Source organism: Anoplophora glabripennis, unplaced genomic scaffold, assembly GCF_000390285.2.
Source record: "Anoplophora glabripennis isolate ALB-LARVAE unplaced genomic scaffold, Agla_2.0 scaffold1307, whole genome shotgun sequence".
Lineage (NCBI taxonomy): Eukaryota > Metazoa > Arthropoda > Insecta > Coleoptera > Cerambycidae > Anoplophora > Anoplophora glabripennis.
The window spans coordinates 20,989-39,365 of NW_019417385.1; the positions used below are offsets into that span (position 1 = coordinate 20,989).

Consider the following 18,377-nt stretch of genomic DNA (forward strand, 5'->3'; position numbering starts at 1 on the left):
CCTGATTAAAATTTCTCATTTCCTTACTAACATACAATTCTTCTATTTCCTTTAGTTCCTGCTCTAGATGTTCCTTCTTTTTCCTGCTGCAAATCGCCTTGGCTTCCCCACGAGCGCGCTCGTACCTCCGTTTGTTGTTTTCGCTCCTTTCCTCTAGTAACCTCAGCCGTGCTTTATTTCTCCGTCCCAACATTTGCTTACATTCTTCATCAAACCATTTATTTGTTTGTTTCCTTTTACACTTTCCCAATCTTTTTCTTGCCACCTCCTCCATAACAGTCGCGATCTGTGCCCATTCTTGTTCTATCTGCTCCTTATGGGGTTTCGTTGCCAATTATCTTGCCATTTCTCGCTCAAAATGTACTGCTGTTGCCATGTCTTTTAGTTTTGCTACATCATATCTCACCCGCTCTCCCCTTTTCACATATTTTTTTCTCAAAAGGTCGTTCCTGTCTCATTTCTATTATAACTAATATGTGATCAGTGTAACTGTCTGCTCCTCTGTAACTTCTCACATCAGTAACGTCCTTAGCATGTTTTCTCTCTATAAGGACATGATAAATTTGGTTCCTTGTCTCGCCATTTGGTGCTATCCACGTTTCTTTATGTATATTTTTGTGGTCAAAGGCGGTGCTGACAATTTTCATATTACTCTCTAACGCGAATTCTATCAGTCTCTTTCCATTATCATTACTAATTGCATGTCTACTTTTACCTCCCGTTACTTCTCTGTATTCCTCCTCCCTTCCCACTTTAGCATTCATAGCACCAATTACATATTTGACATCAAACCTTGGAAGCCTTCCCAAGATTCTATCCAAATCCTCATAAAACTTTACTTTAATTTCCAGGTCCTTTTCTTCAGATGGTGCATGCACATTTATTATATTAATCTTTCTAAATTGGCCTTTGATTCTTATTCTACATATTCTATCTGAGACCCCCTCAAACTCAATGACTTCATTTTTAAATCTGTTATTAACTATAAATCCTACCCCTAATCTCCTATTCTCAACCCCACTATTAAAAAATGTATGGTCTTCCACTTCTGTGATCGTTTTGCCCTTTTGCTTAGTTTCCTGTAATGCCAGAATATCTACATTATATCTTCTCATTTCCCCACATAAATGTTTCAGAGCGCCTTCCGTAAATGTACCTCTAACATTCCATGTACCTATCCTAATCTTATTTCGTCTCTTTCTTATTTTCTTCTTAACACTAAATCCGTTTAATCCTAGTCTATGTCATTTTTGTTGCCGGGTCAGGTCCATATCACTGTCGACAGTCACATTTTCTAGTTTTTTGTACCACTTGCTACACTTCCAAATTTTTCTAGCATATCCTCACGCTTATTCCATTTCCAAATTTTTCCATCTACCACTAATTTCAGAAACCCTGTTTTAACATTTTTTCCCCTAGTATTTTCTTCATTTGCTTTCTGCCTAATTTTCTTCTGAATAACCCTTTCTTCCTTTGTCATGTCATCATTGATAAATATTCTGTTGTCTGGCCTATTCTTCAGTTTACTTTTATTCCGCATCACTTCCAGTTTGTTCTCTTCACTGTCAAATTCCACCAGACATGTTTTCGCACTCAATCTATGCGCTGCTTTTATCAGTATTTTTACTCCTAACTCCTCTTCAATAAGCTTCCTCATTGTCTGCTATCTCCAGCATCCGCCGTTAGTCCCTGCACAATTATATTTTTCCTTCTTTTCTCACTTTCAAGTTTATCTACTCTTTCACTGTTTGCATTTATTACTTTTCTTAAGTCATTTACTTCCGCCATCGCCTTTTCATTTTCATCTTTTAGCCTCCCTATCTCCTTTTTATACTCCGCTTGTTCATTCCTCAATTCTCTTATTTCTTCTCTCAAAGCTTTAGTAGCTTCCCCTTGGGCCTGTTGCTCTATCTTAATATCTCTCACGTCTGCTGTAAGTCCTCTCATTAGTACCATCATTTCTTTCAACATGTCATCATTTGATTTTTGTGGGCTTCTATACGTCTTCTTAGATTTTTTAAACAGATCTTCTTCTAATCCATTTCCTCTTTTCCGTTTACCCTCATCAGATGTATCCGACTCCATTACGTTTCCCTTTTTCTTGCCTTCCTCACTAAATTTATTGGGTCCGTCCCTGTTCTTTGTTTACGTGCTATTATCTCTGGAATGTATGGCTCACCGCGCAAAAAGACCCGGCCCCGGTCAACTCGTCGGAAACCGGACTCTTTAACACTTAAATAGTTCAATCAACTATTAGTCTTTTCCTATTGCTACCTTCTTAGTTTATTTCACACACTGCCTACTAAACTATTTTCGTTTGCCAACCGCTTTACTGTTATGATTTACACACTATCAAAATTAAATGATCGTAATTTCCCAGATTAAAAGGTGTTTAACTACGGAACACAATTTTCGCACGTATCGACACTGTACTATCCGACCTATAACTCCACCTTATATAAAATTAAATAACAATACCGGACGAGCTGCTTAGTTAACCTACCCTGTCCACCACTACTTGGCACAAACTAATACAATGTTGTAAAGAAATTATGAGTGGATGTCAAAAATTGTATGGGGTGAGATTTAAACGCTTTATGTACTTCCGAGATATATTACATAGGGGGCAGCACACAAAAGCTGTTGCTGTATATTTAATATACCACAGAATATTTTGTATGGCATTTGTGACATCCAAGAATATATATAGTTCATGTTTCTTATGGTGGTTGTGACATCCCCAACGTTTTCGTAAACACGGCAATTTGACAACGCTGTTACTCTTATATTATGTATGTTTAAAATGTTTGTGGTACAATTTGCACCGCGGAATATGAACGCCGATATATTTGATAATATGGACTTTTTAAATAAACTTTATATTTTGTAAAGATAACAATAAATAGGTAGGTAATTTAAGTGAATTATTTTTGCAATATAAAATTTCACTTAATAGGTTATAATAAAAATGATTAAATTGTAACCCAAAGTTATATTAGGTATATAATTAGTTTATTAATTTAATTCTATTAAATTATTTGCTATTCATTTAAATTTTTAAAGGAATGTTGAACAGCGGGCGATTTACAATACATGAACGATTTACGTACGTTTTTTGCACAATTGTTAATAAATATTTATTTCCGAGATAGTGTTTAAATTGGTCTCTTCAATTTTTTTCGTAGAATGCACTGTTTTTTTGAGGAAAAAAATAAAACATATTTTATTGCAAGTTATGTATTTTTAATTTCTATATCAATAGAAATAGATAATGTATCAACATTATCTAGTTAGTAGGTTGCTGCCAATATTTCTAAATAAAATACAACCATCAAATTTCGAGTAAGTATCTTTAAAACACTTTGAAATAATTAATAAAAATAAATAAAAAGTGAATAATTTATCGGAAAATTTTTCTATTTTTTGGATATTTTGACATCTGTGAAAAGAATGAAAAATTAGTGAAATAAACCCTACCGCCAAAAGAATCAGTCTAGGGTTATTTTTATGAAAACAGTTTTCCCAAATCAAAAAATTTCGCACTGAAAAAAGCAGACAAATACGAAATATAGTACAAAAAACACTTCACTTTGTATCACGGACTTCAGAAAGTTGTTGGCGTTTCGAAAATCTATTGTGTTTTCGTCTTTAAATTTTTTTTTTAATTCTCGTTAAAAAAGAAGTCAAAAAAATCAAGACGAAAATAAAGATTTTCAAAACGTCAACAACTTTTTAAAGGCGCGATACAAAGTGACGTGTTTTTTGTCTGTTTTATTTAATGAGATTTTTTGGTTGTGCAAAACTGTTTTCATAAAAATAACCCTTGACTGAACCTTTTGGCACGAGGGTTTAGTACACTAATTTTTTAATTTTTTTCACAGATGGCAAAAGACCCAAAAAAAAAAGAGAAAAGAAATGAAAACTATACCACAAATAAATAATTTCAGCAATAATTTAAGAAAACATGAAACGTTATTTACCTCTTTATTTATGATTTTTTTTAATCTTTAGAGTGGCAAAAATACACAATAAAACTAAAAATTGAATGAACAATGCTACAAATAATATCGGGCAATATATGGAAATGTCGCAAAACATTAAACATAACTAAGTTAATAGGCTATTTATTATGTCTTAAAAAGCAAGGTACTAAGGAACTACAACGTTTATGGGTTTTTATTGCTTGAATTGTTCAAACGGTTATTCAGAAAGAAAAAACCGCGGAGTGCTATTAAATTAGAGGGTGGAAATTGGAGATAGGGGTGAAAATGCAACCCTTAAGGTTTTTTGAGTATATCTCGAAAACGAAACAAAATTTGAGGGTAATGCATAGGAAAAATTTTTGTAGATAATGAGATTTTCTATCGAAAAAAATTTATTTACTGCAAAATATATTAAAAAGAATTTAACAAAAAATGCAAAAAATTCTATTTTCTTGTTTTTTTAATTTTATGCAAATAACTTTTCTGAGCAGAGATAGGTATAGGCATTGCTTCATAGAAAGAAAAGTATATAAAATTTCCTACAAAATGATGGGTTATAAAAGTTTTTCGATGAAAATAGACTGACTTATGATCGTTCAACTTTGCCTTTTTTTCGGTTTTTACTGAATTTATGACAATATTGTTTTATTACTTATTTTTGAGTATGTAATTCATTTTTATTTAATAAAGACGTATGTTAAATTAATTTATCAATAATAAATAAAAGTTATATGGCTTTATATACAGGGTGTTGCATCACGAGAGGGACCTAGCTTAATGGGAGATAGAGGATATCTAAGGTAACTATAGAAATAGATCCTTGGCCATTCTTTATTGTGATACAGGGTGATTTATGATTTTTGGTCAAAACTGCTTTATGTCATAACTTTATTTACTACTACTACTATTTACTAAAAGAAATAAACTACTATTTTTATCATGTATCTTTTACTTACTCATGTCATGTGTTTCTTACTCGTATATTTAAGTAATCATCAAAGTGTAACAAGAAAAAGAAACATGTCGCTGAGATTACTTTTTTATGTTCTTTTCGATAATCGTATGGGAATACTAAAAAAATACATACGGGGCGATGTTTTCTAGAGTTACAAAAAAAAATTAAAAATTTTGCAGTCCGGACCTGGAATACATATTATTTAAAGAAAATGAGGTTTAAAATATGCATGCTTATTTATAACATCTACCCTCAATTAAGCCTTCGCTAATTTTAGTTGCAAAACCATTTTTATCATGTGTCCTTCACATAATTTAGTTTTAGAAGCCGTAGTCTCGTATATTCAATAGCTTATTTAAATAACCACCAAAGTGTAAAAAAAAAGAAACATGTCTTTAAAATCACTTTTTTATGCTCTTTCCGAATATCGTATGGGAATTTCAAAAAAATACATACAGAGTGTTGTTTTCTAGACTTGCACAAAAAATTTACAATTTTTGCAGTCCGGACCTGGATTTTTTTGCTGTCATACATGCATACATGAAGTATCGTGAGTGCATTAACCCTACCAAATATGAACCCATTATTCCATTCCCTACCAAAGTTATGACATAAAGCAGTTTTGACCAAAAATCATAAATCACCGTATCTCAGTAAAGAATGGCTAAGGAGCTATTTCTATAGGCGATCCTAGTTACCCTAGATGTCCTCTATCTCTCATTAAGCCATGTCCCTCTCGTGATGCAACACCCTGTATATATTACACAAATTAATAACTACTTTTTCTTAAAAATTGCTTTTTTTGCAAAGATTTTAAATAATAAAATTAGTTTATGTAAAAAACATTTTATTAAACTTAAATTAAATTTTTTACATTTTATAATTTTAATAGGCCCATTTAGTAAATTTTTTTTATTGCATATTTCAAAAGTTTACCCTTTAATTAGTTAGTATGCCAAAAATCAATTTTTTGTTTCAACGAGAAATGTGTGAAATAAATTAATGAAAACAGAGCGCGGAAAAACGTTGAGCAACCATTGCCTGACGTCATAATAGAGCACTCCGCTCACGCTCGCTCTCTTCCCATTCTGTGTTAATACATACGATATGTGGATCGATTCGCAGTTTCGTTAATTATTGTTTTTATGTCTAAATGGGTCGAAACCGAGGATTGTACAAATATTGTATAGTTCCAGGCTGCAAAAGTACCTCAGGATCGACTCCGAATAAAATATTTATTTCATTACCGAAAAATGAAAAGTTTGTGTGATGTTATCCACGGTTTCCCCAGCCACGGTATGCAACTCAAAACCACCTTCGTTTTTCTTTGGATGCACGTCTAGGGGGTTGTAAAATATTATTATTTGAACATTTAGAGCACAATTCTCAACTTTATGCCGGAAATAAATTCTGCCCCATCTAAATGTTCGTGTTCACAAAAAATTCGAAATACGACGGCGACAGGGACCTATAAGCAGTTAAGAACCACTCTAGTTTTTCTTTGGTTTTCCATCTAGAGGGTTTTAAATATTATTATTTGAACATTTAGAGCAGAATTATAAAATTTATGCTGGAAAAAATTTCTGCCCCATCTAAACGTACCCGTTCACAAAAATTTCGAAATACGTCGGCGAGAGGGACCTATAAGCAACTCAGAACCACCCTCGTTTTTCTTTGGTTGCCCGTCTAAGAGGTTATAAATATTATTATTTAAACATTTAGAGCAGAATTTTCAAATTTATGTCGAAAAAATAAATTCTACCCCATCTAAACGTTCCCGTCCACAAAAATTTCGAAATACGTTGCGAGAGGCACCTATAAGTAATTTATTTAAATAATAATATAGACGGGCAATCAAAGAAAAACGAGGGTGGTTCTGAGTTGCTCGCACATACACGTCGTCGCATACATCCACAAGTACCGAGTCTAGTACGTTGGGTACATTTGTACACAAAATGGAAGGCAAAATTACGTCATTGAGAAAAATCCGAAAATGTATTTAGATATTCCAAGACATTCTATGTTTATAATAAATATGTTGTGTGAAAAATGCATTTCAACAAGACTTGATGTATATCTCTTATACACTTTCTATTTATACACTTAAAAATATAGATATATAATATAGGTAAAAGTATAGCAAATATCTACACATCAGTTTAGACGAGGCAGCCGAAAACAGACTGTCGTCTCTTTCTTAGAAGCCGTATAAAATGAGATTTATCTCTCCGACTGCTGGCGAGTGGCCGGTATCGTGACGTCATTACCTGTTCTCTCGCAGTGTTGACCTTTTTAAAGGTCTTACAAATTCAGAATTAAATATATCACTTATTAATCCTATTGACCTAATTTTTTTTAGATATATTTAGGTGGTTAAATACTATCAGAAAATGAAAGAAAAAGTTTAAAATTATATATCACTGAATGGGCCTATTATCATATTTCTTCAATCATATTATCAAACTGCACATCAATTTCTTCGTCGACTTCTTGAAGAACATCGTCTTATCTGATACCTCTGTTTGTTGAGCATTGTCACAATTGACAATACGTATATTTTAATTGAACAAATAGAAATGTTTATAAATTAATATATTAATTTGTTAAAAAAAATAAAAACTACACGTTCGTATAACATTTATTTATTACTGATAAATTAATTTAACATGTCTTTATTATACTTATTTATTTATATTATTATATATTGCCTATACCTATCTCTGCTCAGAAAAAAGGTGTTTGCATAAAAGTAAAAAAAACAAAAAATTGAATTTTTTGCATTTTTTTGTTAAATTCTTTTGAATATATTTTGCAGTAAATAAATTTTATAAATCAGCTATATCGATAGAAAATCTCATTATCAACAAAATTTTTCCCATGCAATACCCTCAAATTTTGCTTCGTTTTCGAGATATACTAAAAAAACCGTAAGGGTTGCATTTTCACCCTTGTCTCCAATTTCCACCCTCTAATTTAATAGCACGCCGCGGCTTTTTCATTTTAAATAACCATTTGAACAATTCATACAATAAAATAAAAACCCATCAACGTTGTAGTTCCATACCATATGACATAATCAATATCCTATAATACATAGTAAGAAAAAGAACTTGAAGTTTTAGCTAATGTTATCGATATACAAATTACTATTTGTAAGTAATATTGGCAACTGTGTAAGGATGCCACAAGATAGGTAATATTTCTAAGGATGTCATAAAATCATCAGCTTATAAAATATATATTGAATATACACTGGAGCTCAATAAGATAGGATTTCATTTTTTATTTTTTTGAGTATTGTTGACATTTTTGTATAGCACTAATACTTTATATACACAGTAGTTAAGGTGGATGCAGAAAAGTAGAAATTTTTACTGGATGTTACAAGATACTGTGGTCGACTATATATATATATATATATATACAGGGTGATTCACAACTTATCCAAAAAAATTGGGAATAGATGCAGCATGAGAAATGGAGTCAATATTATCAATATCAAAAAATTTTTAAATCCTTATAGTTCCCTTTTATACTAAAGTTGTAGGGTGAAAAGGGGGCTATCTTGACCTGCTCCTACACACTTCAGTCTTCAGCAGATCATAAAATCCTTCGGAAATCTGAAGAATTTCTTCATTTCACCGAAAACAAGCACCTCAAAGGGAATAAAAAACTACTACGTCCACGTCGTTATTACTGAGTACCTACTGCTAAAAGTAGTTAATAATTATACAGTTTTTCGACCTTAAAATGACCTTGATATCTGATCTTGTTCTTGAGATTAAGTTCTTATCTTATTGTAAAACTTCCCGCTCTTGTAATTTCCGAAGTCAAAAAAGAGAATCCCATTTAAAATTTTGAATTTGATGTAGAAGTCAAGGTCAAGGTCATTTTCAAGGTTATGTCAAGATAGCCCCCTTTTTACCCTACAACTTTTGTAGGAAACATTTTTTTAAGTGATCCCAACAAGATACTCCGTTGTTTCAAGATTCTTGTTTGTTTGTCTTTTATGGCCATTTTATGGTCAAAATATGGGTTAAATCGAAAAAATAAAAACAAAAAGCATTTGTTTCGTTTTTCAATCGAAATCCGTGGTAAAATATGGGCGCTTCTACTAAAAAAATCAACTTCCGGTCTAACACACCACTTCGGGTCTAGACCGGAAGTCGTAATATGGACCTTTCAATGGCCGCCTCGGTGCCCTACAATTTTTGTCTGAAACTTATTTCGAAATAATCGAGTCCAACCGAGATATTGTTTTGTCTCAAGATAAATGCCCCTCCTCGGTATATATGTATATCCAAACATAATTGCATTATTCTCTGTTTAAATAATTTTTAAATTAGTTTAACATCATTTAAAACTCTCTTTGGTCAACCGTTTTTAATATAAGTCTTAACTTAACTCAAGTAGTAATTCATTTTCTGTTTCTCTTTTAACCGTTCCACAATCAACTGATAAGTCTCCTCAACATAATTTAGATAAGAATAATTAAAATTTTCTGGTAACACATCGCTTAGAGGAAATCTGAAGAGAAAATCTGCCTAACTTTTATGTGATTTTGTATATTCTATATCATAATTATGACTTGATAATATTAATGCCCACCTTTGCAAACAATTTGCTGCCATTTGCGGAATGCTCTTATTTTTACCGAAAACAGTTAACACCTTACAGTCTGTAACTAAAGTAAAGTTTTTCATACATAAATATTGGTGAAATCGCTTTACACCAAAAATAATCACTAATCCCTCTTTTTCTACTTGACTTTAACCTTTTTTTCTGAGATAACGTACTCAAAGCTGACGCTATTGGCCTTTCATCACCGTTAGGGGCATTAGGGTACATATGGGATAGTACACAACCAACTCCATATGACGAAGCATCTACTGTTAATTTGATTGGCAAATCTGGATCAACATGTGCTAACACTAACTCGGAAGTTAATTTTTGTTTAACCTTATTAAAAGCAATTTTACAATGTGTGCAAAACCGTACTTATCTTATCAACTTCCACGTCACCTGTTACATGAGTGTTGCACAACAATGAAAACGTAATATTAACGGTCGATAGAAGGAAGCACNGTAGAAGCAAAAGTAGGAGAGGCAACTGCACCAGCAGCAACAGCCACAGCAGTAGCTTAACAGCAGTCGCAGCCAGGACCGCATTAGTAACAACTTCAGTACTCCTAACGAACCCAGAGGCAGAGTAGGTATTTCCAGCGAGGGGCGACCGAGTCAGCCAACTAAAGGACCTGTAGCAACACTTAAGCCACCTCCACCTATGGTCACCATTGTTGAGGTAACAGATGCGTCTACTGACCGCCTCTTATTGTTTCCGTCGAGATTTGGTTTGGTCAAAGTCATGCCTAGAAGTGTGGAGTCTATGCAGAACGACGTGTGTCAAAGAAGCATGTCTCATTTGAAACGGTATTGGTTGGAGATCTGTAACTTCTACGTGAAAATCCTGTTTCTGATGCTTCGAAACACATTAATTACAAATTCGACCCGTTATATTCTGGACCTTATAAAGTACATACCAGACAAACCATTTCCAAATGTTTACACTTTCTGCGACATTAATTCAAATGAAAGCAAAGTCCGTTTTTGGGTGTTGAAAGATATTTATGAGCCATGTTCGTCTCATCACTATCTTCCAAAGGGGCGTCTGTGCAAAACCGTACTTATCTTATCAACTTCCACGTCACCTGTTACATGAGTGTTGCACAACAATGAAAACGTAATATTAACGGTCGATAGAAGGAAGCACAAAAAACTGGCACTTAGGTAGGAAATTCTGGAAGGAAGCCTAAAGAGTCGAAGATAGGTAGTTGAAGTAAGAACAGTGGGCAAATAGGTAGCAAGACGATCGGCGGACAGTGTAGTGTGAAAAATATAGAAGTAGTAGAAAATTAAGTGTTTAACCGGTATTAGTTAGCAGGTAATATTCTTTAAGTACTTTGTTATTAATTGTTCTATATAATCTTATGATTGTGATGGTTATAGATGTTTCATGATAATAATTCTTTGTATGTTTAGCTTTCATTGTTTTATGCTCAGGGGCGTATATTTTCCTAACGTAAGATTGTTACAATTGTTATTAATGATTGCCCATTATTTATTACATGTTAAAATATATATGTGCATATATATATTGTCGTATATATATAACGACTTCTTTGTTTCACATCTAACTTGTTTTTGTCATGAATACGTTATACGAAAAACATAGATGTTTCATAATAATAATTCTTTGTGTATGTTTAGCCTTCATTGTCTTACGCTCAGGGGCGTATATTTTTCTAATATAAAATTGTTACAATTATTATTATAGATTGCTCATTATTTATTACATGTTAAAATATGTATATTGTCGTGACTGCCCAGATATTGCATTAACGACCTCTTTGTTTCACATTTAACTTGTTTTATCATGATTAGGTTGTTCTTTGATTTCTTGTGCTCACTTTATGTCATACGTCTATACGAGCCTTGTTGAATTTACTAACATTTTCGCCCGTGCGGAACGAATCTGGATTAAGCTCGATTGCCTCCCGTATGGGACTCCAGTGTTATGAAGGATCTTCCGAAATCTCAACTATAGCTGGATTGCCTCCCGTATGGGACTCCAGTACCTTCCGGCTCTGCCGGCTAACTAACACCAAACCTCTTCAGTTTTACTTGGAAGTGTGTATGACTAATATGAGGTAACAGATGACATTTAGTGACACATTAAATGAGACAGGTCTTATTTATCATTAGCAAAGGTTCTTAATTTATGCCTTTGGTTAGCGGTTGTTTTGTATTTATATTTGGGTGGTAAGAGCAACGATCGTGGGTTTCTCTGCCATGCTCTTTCCCCACAGGAGCTCTAGGTGAGCCTGGCACTCTCATTTTATGTTAAATGGTTGTTAATGTTTTTGTTGTTCTTTCTATTTGTCACATGTTTAATTTGAAGACTGTTGTACGTAAATAATAAAGTTAGGTGTATTTACTCTGCTTTTGTTTTATATAATTAAACCATACATCCCCTCTACAAAGTTAGTAGCCAGCGCCTTCCGGTCAATTAAAAATGGATACACACAACGTAGGTAGTCCTTATGACGATCTCATATTTTTGGCCACAACTACGTTTACTTATTTTTTGTCGAACCTAGGGTTGTTATACTACAAATGATTGCCCCAATTCCATGGAACATACTTTTTAGTAATTTATATAACGGTTCTAATAAGGTTGAGCTATTAGGAAAAAAATTATTATAATAATTTACTAGACCCAAAAATGATTACAACCGACTTATATTTGTCGGATATGGCACACGTTTAATAGCTTCAATTTTATCATTGCAAGTATACAACCCTCTTTTATATATCTTATGACCTAAGTATACAACACAAACTTTAAAAAATTCACATTATTCTTTGGCAATTATTAATCCAAACTGTTGTAACTTATTTAAAACTTGTCCAACCCTTGTTAAATACTGGTTACTTCTACCTGTAATTAATATGTCGTCAAGAAAACATACTACTCCAACGATACCTTGTAAAACATTGTCAATGATATTTTGATACTTAGCAGGGCAAACGTTTATAAACAAATAACCCTTTATGTGTACTAATAGTAGTATATTTACTTGATTTTTCATCTAATAATTGTTGGTAGATAACATTCTGAATAGCCTACGGGATATGAAATTTTTGCATCAACTAACCTCTGAATCTTCGCTTCATCCCATCCTCGTCGCCACTGTTAGGTATCGATTTAGAAATTAATGTGTTACTTTTATTTTCCATCTGGCTACAGCAAATCTAATATCTAAAATATATGGCTTTTTATAATTCGGTATACAGTGCTCACAAATTATATATTTTTTATTATTATACCGGAAATGAGTTTCACAACGAAATAAAGTTTAAATATTAGTACTGTTTTAGCTCATCATTTGGTATGCACTGTTCAATTCGTCTCCTCTTATTTCTAATAACTCTCCTCAACTGATGTGATGTCCCACAAAACGCATTAATTTTTTTAATTAATTAAGATTTATGTAATAAAATTAGATAAGCATGTCGACAAATAACACCACAACAGTTGAGAAAAGTTATTAGAATAAGAGGAGACAAATTGAACAGTGCATACCAAATGATGGTGGACTAATAGAAAACAGTAATATTTAAATTTTATTTCGTTGTGAAACTCATTTCTGGTAAAATAAAAAAATATATAATTTGGTTGTCTTATTGTGAGCATGCATAAGTTAATAAAATTATGGAAAAATACCTTGAAAATATTTTCAACTGCAAAGAGTGAATTTTTTCGAAGTTTGCACCTATTTTGTGAACACTCTGTAAAAGCTATAATAATGACACTTTGTACTTAGGGCTTTGAGGTGTGAAATGTTATCCATTTCTTTCTTAAAAAATGCCTAATATATTTTTTAATTTTTGGGGTTCTTTTCTTCTCTTACTAAGCCGTAGAGAAGATCATATGTCAAAAAATATAATATCAAAAATAGGCCTTTTGAGTACTACCACATAAAAAAGAATTTTGGAAATCGGCCAACGCCATCCTAAATACGGAGGTGATCCGACTTTAAGTGAAACATACTGTATAATAAATAAATAAATAAAATACAAATAAATAAATTAGTAACTCATCTAAATAATAATTACAAATATTTAACCTATTATGACATACAAAATTATATTTGGTGTTATTTTTTTAAAAATTAAAATTAAATTTTAGAAACATAAATAGGTAGTGAATAAACCAAAAATACAGTTACAGAAAAAATCTGATGACTGATATAAATGTGCAAACCACAGGCACTTGATAAAATTCGAAAATTTTGTTACAGCTACTGTTACATTTTGTCGATATATTTTATACATTGTATGAATCAATTGCATCATACGCCTATCTAAATATTTAATAATTCACTACTTACCAGTTATAAAGAATTCAATAGTAAAGTTTGAATGAGCCAAGTGTCATGCTTCCATATTCTGTTTAACTGAGCGAAAATTGGCATGATGCAAATTAATGGCGCATTAGGTGCCATAAAATATATTTTCTTCCTATGTAGTCAAAGAATAACTAATCTTTGGATGTAATCACTTCACCAATAAATTCACTATTTACACTGCTTTTTTAAGTATTAGTTCATGGATAGATCTCAACACCGCCACAAAACGAAAATATTCATTCAAGTTCCAAAGGCCCACCATTAATCTCACACCTCGTTTCCATAAGTGTCCATGAGTTTGACATTTGACAATAGGCTAATTCTTTCATCTATGATTTCCAGAGGATATCTGAAATCAAAGCAGCTGATTATACATACAGGGTATAACTTTGAGTGAGGGTCATATTTATAATGAGGGCTTCCTTTGACCTTTAGAAACAAGTATTAATAGTTTATTTCTTGAAATTCAATGAAAAATTATTTTTTAAAATATTTTTTAGTAATTTTCATACCTCGACACTGAACAAGGTAGTGTGCCGTCAAACAACGGTGCGCTTTAGTTGCAGCGTATGCACAATTGGGAACTGGGCCCTGCAATGTTATCAAACCTCATATTTAAAGGATATATGGACTGCGTCCCTGTTTGGACGCCTAATTTTATGACGACCCTTGACTACTATTTTATCGGCAGCGGTGGTTGTTCGGTTTGTCTCAGGCGCCAGTTTCCCTATATTTTACGTGGGGGAAACTCCACGTGAACCCTACCCTCGGTTTAGAGTAAGTACTCGGGATAGCTACAGTGAAGAAAGTTTAATTCCAGGGGTCTGTTATATTTCTCTTACTTTTAATCAAAGTAGTTCTTTGAGTGTATTGTTATTTTACTTTTAAAATAAACGGACTTATCAGTGTAGGTCATAAAAAGACAAGACTTTTTTACTGATCGGAATTTTATCAAACTTGTCGGAGTTAAAAATGAATACAAACTGGAAATATATTTACTAGATTTATTTTATATTAATAAGGCCTACGGAAATTGAAACAAACAAAAGTAAAATAAATTCTAATTACAATTATTAAAACTAACTGAAATAAAAAATATACAAATAATTTACAAGCGGTGTAGTCAAAACAAAAATGGGTTAGAGCAATTATTATTTACGACGGATTTAAAATGCCTATGCGGTTTTCCGGTGCTGTAAATAAATACAAAATTAGCACGTAGTCAAATATCAACACAAAAATCGGTCCGGTAGAAAAACGGAGTATTTGGCGTTTGGTCAGGAAAATGAATTATGTTGGTGAACAGGAGGCAAAGTCTGGACGAGGTGCGCGTTCAAATGCGGGGCGGCCGACAGATTTCTCCCAGAAGCGGTGAGGCAGCCAGCCAAACTTCGAGGGTCTATCCGTCGCTGCACAGCCGACACACAACGTCTTCTACTGGCGATGGGGCACCCAGCCAAACCAGCAGTTCCGGTTATTGTGCCTTACAGCGTTTATCAAGCTTAGGCGGTGGAATACCCAGCCAAACCTTCGCCGACAACGCTGCTGCCGTACAGTCTGACACTTTCACGTCCTCTACTGGCGGTGGAACACCCAGCCAAACCAGCAGTTTCAGTAAAGGGGCTCACAGCGTTTGTCGAACGAGGGCGGTGGGGCACCCAGCCAAACCGTCGCCGATAACGCTGCTGCCGTACGAACCTGCACTCAACGTCTTCCACTGGCGGTGGAACACCCAGCCAAACCAGCAGTTCGGTTGACGTGACGGACAACGTTCGTCGAACGAGGGCGGTGGAACACCCAGCCAAACCTTCGCCGACAACGCTGTGGTCGTATTGTCTTGCCAAAGTTCAAAACGGCCAGACATATACCATAGCAGGACAGGTAAACATAGGAAAATACAATCTGCTTACTTATTCCGGAACGCTGGTTTTATTGTCTCAATCCCCCCTTGACTGAGCGGGAGCCTTGGTAGGATTATGCGCGCGGCACTCAGCAAAGTGGGGCATCGGACGGTTTCGGCTTGACTCGCGGGTAATTGCTCTCCCCCAATTAAACTAATTAATAAATATATGGCCAACGGCCTTGCATAAAACGGAAAATAATACTGGTTCATTACATAATTTTATTTTATTTTTCTTTCTTAAAACTTATCACTAGCTGAAATTAACTTAAAACTAATGACGGTAAATAAAATTTCCTCCTATTAAGGTGCGTGTCCCATTTGTGAATAATTCTTTATTGGGGCCACGTACACCTTTTACAACCTTCTAATAAATTTTGGATAACTTGCTCATGGTTTGAAGTACGAACTTACTGACCTAGCCCGTCGTCCGGTTCGTTGTACTGGGATTCCTTCCCACTGTGTAGCTTGGTCTCGCCGTGGAGTTCTAAGCGCCTGCAGGTATAAGCAACATTGTACGCCTTTAGACTGTAGGCGTCGGGGCGGTTTTTGGATGTTTCGGGATTCCTTGGCAGGTGCAGTCTTGGCTCATAACACCCATTTGACCACACTGAGAGCAGAAAAGCCGGGGGGTGCCGATACAGTGTGCTCGCACATGTCCTGGATAGCCACACCGCCAACAGAGGACACGAGTGTCCACTGGTAAATAAATCGGTTGGTGTTCCCTGGTCTGGATTCTAATCGGCGGTGGGGGTGCTGCGACTCTACCTGGGCTCTGGTTTTGGTTGGCTACCGCGTCCTTCGGGTCGGGGTCGGATGCCACAGTTTTGACTGATTTCGCCGGTTCCTGGGTCGTTAGGCGCGTTGCGGTGTCTTCTGGGTGGTCGGTAACGTCGGTAACGTTGGTAACGGATTCGACGAGACTGGGTTTTTCATTTATGGCCTCGTCAAGAGCGACGAGGAGAAAATCTGCCTTATCAGATTCGGTTATGTGGACTTCAAGTACGAGACTTTCCATTTCCTTGGAGAAACAAGAAAATAATTTAATTACAACAAAGATATCGGTTCAAATAAACAGGTTTTATTTTCGGTATGCTTGGGGATTTTCCTTGTGACTGGTTGCGCTCCTCGCGTATGCATTATGCATTCGGTTCAGGTACGGGTTTTAAATCCTTGATGTGGATTCTTTTTAATTTCTTTCCCGCTTCGGATTTTAAGTCATAAACCACGGGTGAAATTACTTTAATTACGGTATACGGTCCGGAGTATTTCGGAGCTAGTTTTGCCGCAAAACCTCTAACCGCGGATGACAACGGATTCTCCCTCTTCATTACCCAGTCTCCTACGCGACATCGCCAGTCACGCCGGCGGAGATTATAATAATGACTTTGCGTGTTAAAGGCATGTGACAAATTTAGTTTTACTAGATCGAAAACTTCTTTCAGTTTCGATACACGGTTTACATGGTTCTCACGGTCGATTTCGGACGGCCCTTCTTCTTGGATAGATTCCTTGTTCAGGAAGGAGGGTGTGAATCCAGTGGATTCGTGACGGGCACTGTTGATTGCAAATTTGAAATCGGCTAGATGTTGGTCCCAGTGACGGTGATCCTGTTAACAGAATTGCGCTATCATTGTCTTGATAGTACGGTTTGTCCTCTTAACAGGATTTGCTTGCGGATATAGGGCGGAGTAAAACGGTGCTGTATATCCAGGTATTGTAATAAGGAATGGAATGAACGGCGATCATATTGCGTTCCATTATCACTGATGATCTCCTTCGGGCATCCATAACGGCAAATGATGTCCTCGTAGAGGGCTTGCGTAACGTTACGGGCGGTGGCACTTCGGAGTGGTCGAAATTCAACCCACTTGGTAAAACGGTCCTGGAATACAATTAAAAATCGGTTGCCCTTACTGGACCTCGGTAACGGTCCAATTAAGTCGGTGCTGACGGTTTCCCAGAAATTCCCATGTATCCAGCGGTGGGAACATCATGGTTTTCCTTCATCACGTTCGGTCTCATTGGCTTCGGTACACACAGCTTCCACGGTCGCTAAGCTCGGGTTCGGTCAGATCTCTAGAATCCCAAATGTGTTGGTATAGCCGGCCATTACGAATACAGTAATCCGGGAATGCCTCGGGACTCCTTTCTACTTCTTCCTTTTTCTGCCGGTACCAAGAACACTCTGGTGCCCCCTCTAGAGCACATAGTTCGTCGGCATCCTCGGTGAAAGAATCAGGTAGGGGTTGACGAGATAATGCATCAGCAACATGGTTTAAAGCACCTCGGCGGTACTGGATGTCGAAGTCATACTGTTGTAAAAATATGCTCCATCTTGCTAGACGTCCAGTCGGATTTTTAACGGAGTGAAGCCAACGGAGTGACTGGTGGTCGGTGATAACGGTAAAACGGTATCCTTCCAGATATGGCCTCATTTTCTCAATTCCCCACACGATGGCTAAACATTCCTTTTCGGTGGTGGAATATTTTTTCTCGGCAGAGTTGAGGGTGTGGCTAGCATATGCCACGACATGTTCAGTTCCCTCAACATTTTGGGTCAGGGCCAC

The 18,377-nt window shown here is 35.3% G+C and overlaps 1 protein-coding gene across 1 annotated transcript; it reads right to left on the reverse strand.

Moving 5' to 3' along the window:
- Positions 1-395: 395 nt before the first annotated feature.
- On the reverse strand, positions 396-1,115 carry LOC108914011 (craniofacial development protein 2-like). Its single transcript, XM_018719702.1, has one exon. It carries the CDS (start codon positions 1,113-1,115, stop codon positions 396-398), a length of 720 nt encoding a protein of 239 aa, XP_018575218.1.
- Between the last annotated feature and the right edge of the window lie 17,262 nt (positions 1,116-18,377).

Excerpts from the sequence above, each read along its gene's own strand:
- LOC108914011 (XM_018719702.1), bottom strand. The coding sequence starts at position 1,115 with ATGAGAAGATATAATGTAGATATTCTGGCATTACAGGAAACTAAGCAA.